General features: G+C 45.9%; 1 protein-coding gene across 2 annotated transcripts in view; it reads right to left on the bottom strand.

The window, feature by feature from the left end:
• IGF2BP2 (insulin like growth factor 2 mRNA binding protein 2) overlaps positions 1-12,876 on the bottom strand; it is a 200,778-nt gene that overhangs the window by 14,901 nt on the left and 173,001 nt on the right. Inside the window, exons 10-11 of one of the 2 annotated variants that reach the window (XM_049880921.1) lie at positions 12,597-12,725; positions 4,270-4,338 (exon numbers count right to left, since the gene is read on the bottom strand). In XM_049880921.1, coding sequence (XP_049736878.1) covers positions 4,270-4,338; positions 12,597-12,725 — 198 coding nt within the window. The remainder of the gene's footprint in view (positions 1-4,269; positions 4,339-12,596; positions 12,726-12,876) is intronic. The other variant, XM_049880929.1, reaches the window with a different exon arrangement.

The raw sequence follows: 12,876 nt of genomic DNA, 5'->3' as shown, positions 1-12,876 counted from the left end.
AAACCAGACCTCACTCCATGATTATTTGGGAAAGTAAAAGTGTCAGGGGAACTGAAATACAGGACCCTTTCAGGATTGCCAAGAAATCAGAGTTGAGGCAAAAGAGGAGTGAGGAAAAGACAATAGCCTCACACTTCTGCCCACCACCCATAAGCCCCTTTCCTGGGTCAGCCCGGCAGGCTGTGGTGTCATATGAGAGCAAAGACTCCACACCCTAGGAATCTAGGTGAAGACCCTCCATCTTTCCTGAGCCAATCACCCAAGTCTTCTTGGGCTTCAGCTTCTTGTAAACCTAGGATAATGATACCTCCACCTCAAAGGGCTGTGGTGAGCATCACCTGATATGTGAGGTGCTACACACTGGACTTTGAAAAACTCTGACCTGCCTTTCAGGTGGACTCAAGGTGGGGTGCACGTTGTGGCATTATCAAGAACAATATTTCTTTTTGTCTTTGGCCTTGTACTTGGACTTGTCTTGGACTTTTTAGTTTTGAATGAACACAGAATTTATATTATGAGATGTGCGTCCCTAGCCATGCGGAGCTCACTGCTTCAGGAGAAAGACAGGGCTAATGTTGGTCAAATTAGATGATTACAAAGTTCTCATTTACACGGGGCTGAAATGGCTGAAATGAAACTCTGGGAAACTCATGATCTCTGGTCTTACTTTTGTACTGAGGCTCAACACCAGTCTACTTCCCCTTTCACATGACGACCCCTTCTGAGCCTCCTCTTCTCTAATCCTCTTTCCCATGACTGTTTCTGGGTGTCCTCCAATCACAGCCAGCTCCACCAAATAAACTCAGGTTTGACACGTTCTTCCTACGGAGTGGCCCCAGAACCAATCACAACACTCACTGTGCCGGTCTGTATCATGTACACCAGTCGGGAGTGTAGCAGGGCTCCAACTTCCTTCATGTTCCCTTGCTAATTCTGTTGAAGATTCCATGACTGCATTTATTTATTTATTTTTATTGTACTTTAGATGAAGGTTTACAGAACAAACTAGTTTCTCATTAAACAATTAGTACACATATTGTTTTATGACATTGGTTAACAACCCCACAACACATCAACACTCTCCCTTCTCAACTTTGGGTTCCCTATTACCAGTTTTCCTGTCCCCTCCTGCCTTCTAGTCCTTGCCCCTGGGCTGGTGTGCCCCTTTAGTTTCATTTTGTTTTATGGGCCTGGCCAATCTTTGGCTGAAGGGTGACTTGATTACTGAGCTGAAAGGTTATCTGGAGGCCATACTCTCAGGGTTTCTCCAGTCTCTGTCAGGCCAGCAAGTCTGTTCTTTTTTTTTTTTGAGTTAGAATTTTGTTCTACATTTTTCTCCAGCTGTCTGGGACCCTCTATCATGATCCCTGTCAGAGCAGTCCATGACTGCATTTAGTAGCTGGCAAGATGCTTCATCTAAAACGTCTAGTCAGTAACAACTCCCAGGTCCTTTTCACATGATCCTTTACCTTCTCTGCTCTCTACCATCCTACGTTTGCCTGTTTTAGTTTTTGAACCTAAATGCAGCCTTCAGACTTTTCCTATTGAATTCTGTTGAGTGTGGCCTGGTTGTCTAGTGTGTCAGGATGTTTCATCTGTAGTTAGTCCTCCATCTCATTAGCTATCCCTCCAGGTTTCCAATCACATACAGATCTGATATGTACTTCTTCTGTGTCTTCATCCAAGAAATCAATAAAGTTATTAAACAAATCTGGTCTAAGGACAGGGCCCTGAGGCACTTGGTAGGAGTGGAAAGCTGCCCAGACCATCTTGTGGCCAGGAATGGTATTTTCGTAAGAGTGGCTCCAGATTAAAAACGAGATGGCAGCTAATTTTTTTTTTTTTAAACCAGGACCACATGGAGATTGCCCAGGAAGACACAGGCAAATCTAAAATACAACTATTGGTCTCTACTCATCCGGAGCTAAAGAAAAGAAGGAAACCAAAGACTCAGAGAAGAAACCAGTCTACAGAACCAACAGTCTACACAATCAATGACATCACCCACTTGAAGAACTAAATGCTGCCCAGCTACCACTACCGACTGTTCGGACTGGGGACTCAATAGATGGTCCGGAATAGAGTGGGAGAAAAATGTAGAACAGAGCTCAAATTCCTTAAAAGACCAGACTTACTGGAATGGCAGGGACTAGATGAACCCCTGAGACTATCACCCTGAGATACTCTTTAAACTTGGAACTCAAACCACTCCCAGAGGTCACCTATCAGCCAAATGACAAATTAGCCCACAAGATAAATATCACCCATAAGTACTGTGCTCCTCAAAATAATCGTCTAGACGGAACCAAATGGTAAACATTTACCCTAGACCAAAGACGGGAAGGCTAGGGGAGACAGGGAAGCTAGATGAATGGAAACAGAATAACCAAAACAGAAATGAGAATGCTGATATATTGTGAAGAATAGCAATGTCACTGAACAATATGTACAGAAACTAATTTCCTGTGTAAGCTTTCACCAAAAACACAATAAAATGTTTAAAAAAAAAAAAGACACAGACGAGCCACCCTACTGGGACCCTGTGAGGAAAGGGAGAGGACTCTTGGGTAAATCCACCAGGGGTATTGCCATAGGAGCTCTGTGGGAATAACATGACCTCATTTTCTAGACTTTGTTCAAAAAGCTCCTTTGGCAATCCTACTCCTTGGAATATATCAGAGAGAAGTAAGAGCCTTTACACGAACAGATATATGCATACCCATGTTCACTGTAGCACTGTTTACAATAGCAAAAAGATGGAAACAACCAAGGTGCCCATCAATGGATAAATAAATTATGGTATATTCAATACAATGGAATACTATGCATTGATGAAGAACAGTGAGGAATCTGTGAAACATTTCGTAACATGGAGGAATCTGGAAGGCATTATGCTGAGTGAAATTAGTCAGTTGCAAAAGGACAAATATTGTATAAGACCACTATTATAAGGACTCGAGAAATAGTTTAAACAGAGAAGAAAATATTCTTTGATGGTTACGAGAAGGGGGAGGCAGGGAGGGAGGGAGAGGGGTTTTCACTATTAGATAGTAAATAAGAACTATTTTAGGTGAAGGGAAAGGTCAGCACAACTGGACTAAACCAAAGCAAAGCAGTCTCCTGAATAAACTGAATGCTCTGAAGGCCAGTGTAGCAGGGGCAGGGGTTTGGGGACCATGGTTTCAGGTGACATCTAAGTCAATTGGCAGTAATAAAATCTATTAAGATAACATTCTGCCTCCCACTTTGGAGAGTGGTGTCTGGGCTTAACCGCTAGCAAGCAGCCATCTAAGTTGCATCAGTTGGTCTCAACCCACCTGGAACAAAGGAGAATGAAGAACACCAAAGACACAAGGTAATTATGAGCCCAAGACTCAGAAAGGGCCACACAGACCAAAGACTACATCAGCCTGAGACCAGAAGAACTAGATGGTGCCCGGCTGCAACTGATGACTGCCCTGACAGGGAACACAACAGAACCCCTGAGGGAGCAGGAGAGCAGTGGGATGCAGACTCCAAATTCTTGTAAAAAGACCAGACTTAATGGTCTGACTGAGACTAGAAGGAGCCCGGTGGTCATGGTCCCCAGACCTTCTGTTAACCCAAGACAGGAACCATTCCTGAAGCCAACTCTTCAGACAGGGACTGGACTGGACAATGGGATAGAAAAAGATGCTGGTGAAGAGTGAGCTTCTTGGATCAAGTAGACTCAAGAGACTATGTCTAGAGGGGAGAGGGGAGGGCGGAGGGGGTCAGAAGCTGGCCGAATGTACTCGAAAAGAGAGAGTGGAGGTAATGAGTGTACTGTCTCATTAGTGGGAGAACAATTAGGAGTATATAACAAGGTGTGTATAAACTTTTGTATGAGACTGACTTGATTTGTAAACTTTCACTTAAAGCACAATAAAAATTAAAAAAAGAAAAAGAGCTTCTTTGAAAACTTTGCTCATTACTCCAACAATGCCTCCTACTGTGACTTTTTGATCACTGGTTTGCACCCGTTTCCTGCCACATTCCTGCGATGTGATGAGCAGGAATGTCCAACGGGAACAGCACCAGCCCTCTGAAAACCTCAGGTGCACTTAAGTTCTGGGTAGTGTGGTGGATGGGTGCTGTGCATTGTGTCCTCCCAGGCTGGCCCAGAGCCACAAAAGCCGGAACACACATTCAGTGGTGCTGGCAGAGGTGATGTCAGTCCACGAAGGATCGTGAGATGCCAGCCACAGGAGGGGGAAAGGGGCAGATGAGGCTGAATAGCAGGGCACTTACAGAATGATGATGCGGGAACGGGCCGAACTGGTGAGGGGGGTACAGGCTGGAGAAGTATCCGGAGTGGGTCTGCAGCAGGACAGAAACAGTAGTCAGTTGGCGGGTCTGTCAGGGGCTGTCAACCAGCTCCCATGAGGCAGATTTCCCACATGCCACAAGGCTCTCTGCACCATCACCTGAGCCCACTCTGGTGTCTACAGACCAGTCCCTTTGCATCTCAGCCCTCACTTCCACTTTTCTCCTGTGGAGCACTGAGTGCGTGGCAAAGCAGCACCTTGTCACAGCTCCCCCCTGGGGGAGTGCTGACCATTCCTAAGCTGGGCCAGGCTTTTGGCTTCCTAATGAACTTACCATCAGAGTGAAAGCACACACACATGTGCACTCACACATGCACACACTTCTGCACCCACCCACCCACCCACACACACACACACACACTTTCTCTCTCTCTCTCAACCTGCACCCAGTAGAGTGGCAGGGCTGTGCGTTCTATTTTCTGGAGAACTGTGAGTTTGGGTTAAAAGGCACAGAGGGTACTGGGACCATATCCAACAGTTACTGAGAACAAGCAAATGCACTCTTGGGAAGTCAGATTAGCCAACTCCATCAGAGAATTAGAGAAGGAATGGAGAGAAAGAAAAAGAGATTGGAAGAGGAGCGAAAGAAGATAAACGAATAAATGTATATGGAGGCGGCAGGGAGCAGGTAGACGGATGTGGACAGAAGAAAACAGGGCTGTCAGGAAAATAAAGAATTTTAAAATGTTGTTGTTGCTAGCTGTTGTTGGTCGGCATCCCCACTCACGGCGACACCATGTCGCAACGGGACGAAACGCCATGGTGAGCCACAGGGTTTTCACTGGCTGATTTTCAGAAGTGGATTGCCAGGCCTTTCTTCCTAGCCCACCTTGGTCTAGAAGCTCTGCTGAAACCTGTTCAGCATCATAGCAACTCACAAGCCTCCCCTGACAGATGGGTGGTGACTACACATGAGCTGCACTGGCTGAGGATTGAACCCAGATCTCCTGCGTGGAAAAAAAATAGCTGCCTTTTTATCTAATACCTACTGTGTATCAGGGAAACCCTGGTGGCGTAGTGGTTAAGTGCTACAGCTGCTAACCAAAAGGTCAGCAGTTTGAATCCGCCGGGCGCTCCTTGGACACTCTATGGGGCAGTTCTACTCTGTCCTATAGGGTCGCTATGAGTCGGAATCGACTCGACGGCAGTGGGCTTTGGTTTTGGTTATCGGGCACTGTAGGTAGATCTTTTATATGTATTCATAAACTCTTTTAATCCTCACGATCACCCTGTGAGACAGGAATATGTCTGCTTTTATATATTCTTATGGGCAGGACTCTGACAAGTCAGCTAAGTCTGGCTAACTGTGCTTTACGTAAGGCCAAGCAAATACTGCCGTTGCCGTGTTTTTGCAAATAATGCGCCCACACATATAACGCACACAGGGCGCCTAGGAAAATAACGCACAAGGGGGTTGCACGGTTGGCAAAAAAGTATAACGTGCACGTTGTTTGGGGAAAAACAGGTACTCTGCAGGAAAACAGGGGGGGGGTGTGGTCCAAGATGGAACCAATCCCTCCGGGCAATGCAAGACAACTCCCAGGAAGACAGTTTCAACAGCTACCAGAGACAGATGAGCGTGGAGTCCGGGACCTGCTTTCATTTGAGGGTCTGTGAGCAAATCTCACGGTAACACGCACGCCCTGCACATCCTGGCACCAACTTTGCCTTGTGACTCATTACGGATGAAATCAAACTGTTCCTCTCTGGAGCTTGGAGAGTGGGCTTCTGGACTCGGAGAAGAAGGCAGAGATGTGAACACTGTGGGAGGCTGCCCCCGGGGAGCTCCAGGTACCCACAGCACTTGCTGGGGACCAAGCTCTGCGTAAACTGGACACTGATCGCTGTAGTGTGAGCCTCCGCCCTCGACTTGGAAAGAGGCTGCAGTGACACCTCATGCCCAGAAGAGGGAGCTACGAGATCAGCATTTCTCTTGGCCAACTCTTGTCCTGAAGGAAGCTGGGTGAGGAGCTCCTTCTTGAGGATTCCCTAGGGAGAGCATTGGCTCCAGACCCTTCTCTGTGTAGGTACCTGTCCTGGGGACTGTCCTGGGCCGTGGAGGGTGGTAGGGAATTTCTGCAGCTCTTCTAGCCAGACATAGTTCTACCCCGGGTAAAGGGCACTTGTGCTGTCTTCTTGCCTGGAGAGCTGTCCTTCAGCCCCCACAGCTGAACAAATTCTTTGGAACTGTGACTGCCCTTCCTGCACAAAAACTCACGGGAGGCCGGGAATACACAGGCCACAGTGTGGCTCCTGTGCTGGGTTTGAATACTCCCAACGTGAACACTGTATAAAATTTAGACCTACCACTTGGGGTAGGGGAGAGATTTTTTGAATTGGCTGTAAAAGAATAAAAGTGACAAATCTCACACTCCTCTTTTTATTCAAGAATCACGGCTGGAAAACTGTTGTAGGGAAAGAATCCTGGAGCCCTTTCCTAGCAGAGGCTCTGCCATCAGCCTTCGCGGACTGAAGGTGGTCTTGAAGTCAGAAGATCAGAGTCAGAATCACTAGCTCTGTGAGTTGGAATACTTTATTTCACCTTTTGAGCCTCATCCACAAGTTGACAGATATCGTATCTACATCTTATAATACTGCTGTTAGGGTTCAGCCAAGTGCTCATTCACATATTCAAAGGGCACTTCAGTCTCTTTATGGACAAAGTATTGTTCTAGGCCCTGGGGCCACAGTGAGTAAGAGAAAAGGTCCTCGCTGTCATGGAGCTTCCATTCCACTGATGTCTTAGTTTCTTAGCACTGCTGCAACACGAACACCACACGTGGGTGGTTTTCACAAACCAATTTATTTTCTCACAGCTGTTGTCAGGTGCCACCAAGTTAGTTCCGACTTATGATGACTCCATGTATAACAAAACAAAACACCACCCAGTCCTGTGCCATCCTCACAGTCGTTGCTATGTTTGAGTCCATTGTTGCAGCCACTGTATCAATCCGTCTCGTTGAGGGTTTTCCTCTTTTTTGCTGACCCTTTAATTTACCAGGAAACCCTGGTGGCGTAGTGGTTAAGTGCTACAGCTGCTAACCAAGAGGTCGGCAGTTCGAATCCACCAGGCGCTCCTTGGAAATTCTATGGGGCAGTTCTACTCTGTCCTATAGGGTCACTATGAGTCGGAATCGACTCGACGGCAGTGGGTTTGGTTTTGGTTTTGGTTGATTTACCAATCATAATGTCCTTCTCCAGGGACTAGTCCCTCCTGATAACATGGCCAAAGAATGTGAGACAGAGTCTCACCATCCTGGCTCCCAAGGAGCATCCTGGCTGTACTTCGTCCAAGGCAGGTATGTTCATTCTTCTGGCAGTCTATGGTATATTTGCTATTCTTCGCCAACAGCCAACACCGTAATTCAAAGGCATCAATTCTTCTTCGGTCCTCCTTATTCATTGTCCAGCTTTCACTTGGATATGAGGCGATTGAAAACACCATGGGTTGGGTTAGGCACACGTTAGTCCTCCAAGTGGTATCTTTGCTTTTTAACACTTAAAAGAGGTCTTTTACAGCAGATTTGCCCAACGCAATATGTCATTTGATTTCCTAACTGCATTAATCGTGGATCCAAGTAAAAGGAAGTCCTTAACAACTTCAGTATTTTCTATTAGAAGGCTAGAAGTCCCAATTCAGGACACCAGCTCTAGGGGCACGCTTTCTCTCTCTGTTGGCCCTAAGGGAAGGTCCTTGTCTCTCTTCAGCTTCTGGTCCTCAGTTCCTTGGTGATCTCCACGTGGCATCTGTCTCCCCCCATTTGTGCTTGCTGGCTTCTGTGCTGAATCTGCTCTTTTCTATCTCAAAAGTGATTGGTTTAGTACACACCCTACACTGCATGTTGCCTCATTAACAAAACAAAGAAAACCCTATTCCAAAGGGGATCACATCCACAGGTATAGGGGTTAGATTGACAACACATATCTTTGGAGGGTACAAATCAATCCATAACACCTGGGGAGGAAGACACTAAAGAGAATTTCAGAGACATGTTGTGGAAGAGAGGAATAGGATGAGTGAGGAAAGGCAGCTGCAGCGATGACAGGAGGGATGGCCACTTTAGCTGGGGTGGTCCTGGAAGGCTCGTGGAGGAAAGGACATCTGAGCCGAGGCCCACGATTTTATAAAGTACAACTACCTATGTCAGTAAAATGGTTATTCTATTATTTTAACCAAAATCTCAGAGTTAAGTTTTCCAACTGCAAAAACCCATTTTCAAGTTTAGAAAATATTCTGCCATAGCATGGAAATGTCTCCTCTTGTTTTAGCTCAGGAATCGGGAATCAAGTTTTTCTGTTAAAGGCCAAACAGCAAATACTTGAGGCTTTGGGGACCAAATGGTCACTGCGGCATCTGTTCAACTCTGCCGTTGCAGCAGGAAAGCAAAAATAAACAACATGTAAATAAGTGGTGGGGCTGTGTTCCAACCACACTTTATTTACATAGGTAGTGGGCTGGATTTGGCCCTTGGGTTGTAGTTTGCTGACCCCTATTGTAGTTTATTGTAGATGATCAATTTTAGAAGTGGTCTATTTTATTATGCTTTTTCCCCAACTACTTTATGTTAAAGGAGATCTCGTGGCACAAACAGTTAAGTGCTCAGCTGCTAACCAAAAGGTTGTCAGTTCAAACCTACCCAGTGGCTCTGTGGGAGAAAACCCGACTATCTGCACCTGTAAAGAACCATGAAAACCCTATGGGGCAGTTCTACTCTGTCACATGGGCTGGCTATGAGTCAGAATTGACTCGATGACACCCAACAACAACTTCACATTATCTAGGTTGAGGGTGGCCTGGATTTTGAGATTAGCTTCTGTGGGGCACCATGTATGGCCTCTCTCCCAAGAAATGAGGCGTATCCCAGAGCCATTTGGAGCCCCGGTGGTACAGTGGTTAAGAGCTACGGCTGCTAACCAATAGTTTGGCAGTTTGAGTCCACCAGCTGCTCCTTGGAAAAGCCCTACTGAGGCAGTTCTACTCTGAAATGGCAACGGCAACTAGATGGCAACGGGTTTTGGTTTTTGGTTTTCAGTGCCATTTACGTATACTGAGCTGGGCCAGACTCAAGTCTTAGAGCAGAGATGTGGGGACGTGCATCTCTCATAGCTGTCCTTGCTCCTTGGAGCAGCCACGAGACTCTAACAGCTGCCATGATTCCTCTTGCACATCTCTAGCTCCCTCTGCCGCACGCTCAGAGCTGGGCTCAGTCCTTTAGTTTAAAGGAAAATGTGTACAACTCTAAAGAAATGGAGAGATTTAGAATTGACTTGGAAGATCCATACATGAACAAGACTGCAGAACGAGTACATATGTATTGGTGACTCAGAATGTGGGTGCCATCTAATTGCCGTCTGTACTTTATAGGCAGAATGGCATAGTAGGTCCACCCTGCCTCTCTGCAGAAAACCCACAGAGCTACTGGGGATTCACAGGATGCAATGCCTGCACCAGAGACCACCTCTCAAAAGAAAGGAGTGGCTCAGGTAAGGTCCACTCACTTGACTCCTTCCCTTTAAACAGCACAAACATGGGGGAAAATCAAGTTTGCTTAAAAATAAGCAATATGTGTGGAGAAGAATTCTATCCATCCATTGCTGTCGAGTCGATTCTGACTCATAGTGACCCTACAGGACAGAGTAGAGCTGCCCCATGTTGTTGTTGTTTTAGATGCCGTCGAGTCGGTTCCGACTCATAGTGACCCTATGCACAACAGAAGGAAACACTGCCCAGTCCTGCGCCATCCTTACGATCGTTGTTATGCTTGAGCTCATTGTTGCAGTCACTGTGTCAATCCACCTGGTTGAGAGTCTTCCTCTTTCCCACTGACCCTGTACTTTGCCAAGCATGATGTCCTTCTCCAGAGACCGATCCCTCCGGACAACATGTCCAAAGTATGTAAGACATAGTCTCGCCATCCTCGCCTCTAAGGAGCATTCTGGCTGCACTTTTTCCAAGAGAGATTTGTTCATTCTTTTGGCAGTCCACGGTATATTCAATATTCTTTGCCAACACCACAATTCAAAGGCGTCAACTCTTCTTCGGTCTTCCTTATTCATTGTCCAGCTTTCACATGCAAATGATGTGATTGAAAATACCATGGCTTGGGTCAGGCGCACCTTAGTCTTCAGGGTCACATCTTTGCTCTTCAACACTTTGAAGAGGTCCTTTGCAGCAGATTTGCCCAATGCGATGTGTCTTTTGATTTCTTGACTGCTGCTTCCATGGCTATTGATTGTGGATCCAAGTAAAATGAAATCCTCGACAACTTCAATCTTTTCTCCCTTTTTCATGATGTTGCTCACTGGTCCACTTGTGAGGATTTTTGTTTCCTTTATGTTGAGGTGTAATCCATACTGAAGGCTGTGGTCTTTGATCTTCACTAGGAAGTGCTTCAAGTCCTCTTCACTTTCAGCAAGCAAGGTTGTGTCATCTGCATAATGCAGGTTGTTAATGAGTCTTCCTCCAGCCCTGATGCCCTGTTCTTCTTCATATAGTCCAGCTTCTCATATTATTTGTTCAGCATACAGATTAAATAGGTATGGTGAAAGAATACAACCCTGACGCACGCCCTTCCTGACTTTAAACCAATCGGTATCCCCTTGTTCTGTCCGAACAACTGCCTCTTGATCTCTGTAAAGGTTCCTCATGAGCACAATTAAGTGTTCTGGAATTCCCATTCTTCGCAGTGTTATCCATAGTTTGTTATGATCCACACAGTCGAATGCCTTTGCATAGTCAATAAAGCACAGGTAAACATCCTTCTGGTATTCTCTGCTTTCAGCCAGGATCCATCTGACATCAGCAATGATATCCCTGGTTCTGCGTCCTCTTCTGAAACTGGCCTGAATTTCTGGCAGTTCCCTGTCGATATACTGCTGCAGCCGTTTTTGAATGATCTTCAGCAAAATTTTGCTTGCATGTGGTATTAATGATATTGTTCTATTCACATTCGGCTGGATCACCTTTCTTGGGAATAGGCATAAATATGGATCTCTTCCAGGCAGTTGGCCAGGAAGCTGTCTTCCATATTTCTTGGCATAGACGAGTGAGCACCTCCAGTGCTGCATCCATTTGTTGAAACATCTCAACTGATATTCCATCAATTCCTGGAGCCTTGTTTTTCGCCAATGCCTCTAGAGTAGCTTGGACTTCCTTCTTCAGTACCATCGGTTCCTGATCATATGCCACCTCTTGAAATGGTTGAATATCAACTAATTCTTTTTGGTATAATGACTCTGTGTATTCCTTCCATCTTCTTTTGATGCTTCCTGCGTCGTTTAATATTTTCCCCATGGAATCCTTCACTATTGCAACTCAAGGCTTGAATTTTTTCTTCAGTTCTTTCAGCTTTAGAAACACCGAGCGTGTTCTTCCCTTTTGGTTTTCCATCTCCAGCTCTTTGCACGTGTCATTATAATACTTTACTCTGTCTTCTAAAGAGGCCCTTTGAAATCTTCTGTTCCGTTCTTTTACTTCATCAATTCTTCCTTTTGCTTTAGCTGCTCGATGCTCAAGAGCAAGTTTCAGAGTCTCCTCTGCCTATAGGGTTTCCAAAGAGCACCTGGTGGATTTGAACTGCCGACTTTTGGGTTAGCAGCTGTAGCTTTTAACCACCACCATGCGACCAGAGTTTCCAGAGAAGAATTAGGAATGAAAAAAAAAAAGCTGTCAAGTAGCCTGGACCCCAATTTGGTAAAGTACTGATCTCGAATAATGTGAATTGTTGTTAGTTATGATTTAAATAATAAAAACATATTGAGAAGCTATTAAATGCCAGGCCTTGTGCTAGGCGTTTATTATGTATAGTAAAAACCACCTATTAATAAAACATGTGTTTGAGGTGTAGACATGTGTGGGAATTGCTTACATCCCAAGGATCACCAGGCTCCCTAGGATTTTAATAAATGCCCAACAACACTCAAGAAGGCACAGGTTCTTATTTGAGCTAACAGATCCTTTCTTTTTTTCCTTCAACAGTAAACAGGCTTCTAGTTGATGAATTTGCTAATTGTTCTTCCGTTCCTAGATATGACATATACCGTGTTTAAGAGCACACATTTCAGAGGCTGGCTGACTAATATTGATCTGCCCAACCGAAGAAAGTCCTAAGGAATGTTGGCCTCATCCTACGTCACCAAAAAGCACAGGCTACAGATTAAAGCCATAGCCCCAATTCAACAGAGCAGAGCAATGCTACTCCCTGGAGGTGCCCTGAGCATGCTCGAACCTCCGAATGCTGAGCTACTTACAGCAAAAGGGTGGTAAGGGGGGGCGGGTGGAGCTCCCCGGGGCCCTGCTGGTGGAGGCAGTACAGACAGTCCTGTTGAAAAGATGCCAAGTGCACTGAGGTTCAACCCTGGGATCAGATTGGCTTGTTGCTGGGGACAGAAAGGGAGAAAGAAGATGAGGGGAGGAGACCAGAGAGGCGCCATTTGCCTTGGTCAACCGCCACCTCTTGTCAGACCAGCACCATCATCTCCTCATCAGTCTTGCCCTGGCCTCACCCCCCACCCCCTAGGTGCTGGGAGG

The sequence above is a fragment of the Elephas maximus genome, chromosome 1 (assembly GCF_024166365.1).
Source record: "Elephas maximus indicus isolate mEleMax1 chromosome 1, mEleMax1 primary haplotype, whole genome shotgun sequence".
NCBI classification, from domain to species: Eukaryota; Metazoa; Chordata; class Mammalia; order Proboscidea; family Elephantidae; genus Elephas; species Elephas maximus.
The sequence above is the reverse complement of the archived record's forward strand: the minus strand, read 5'-3'. Positions and strand labels throughout refer to the sequence as shown.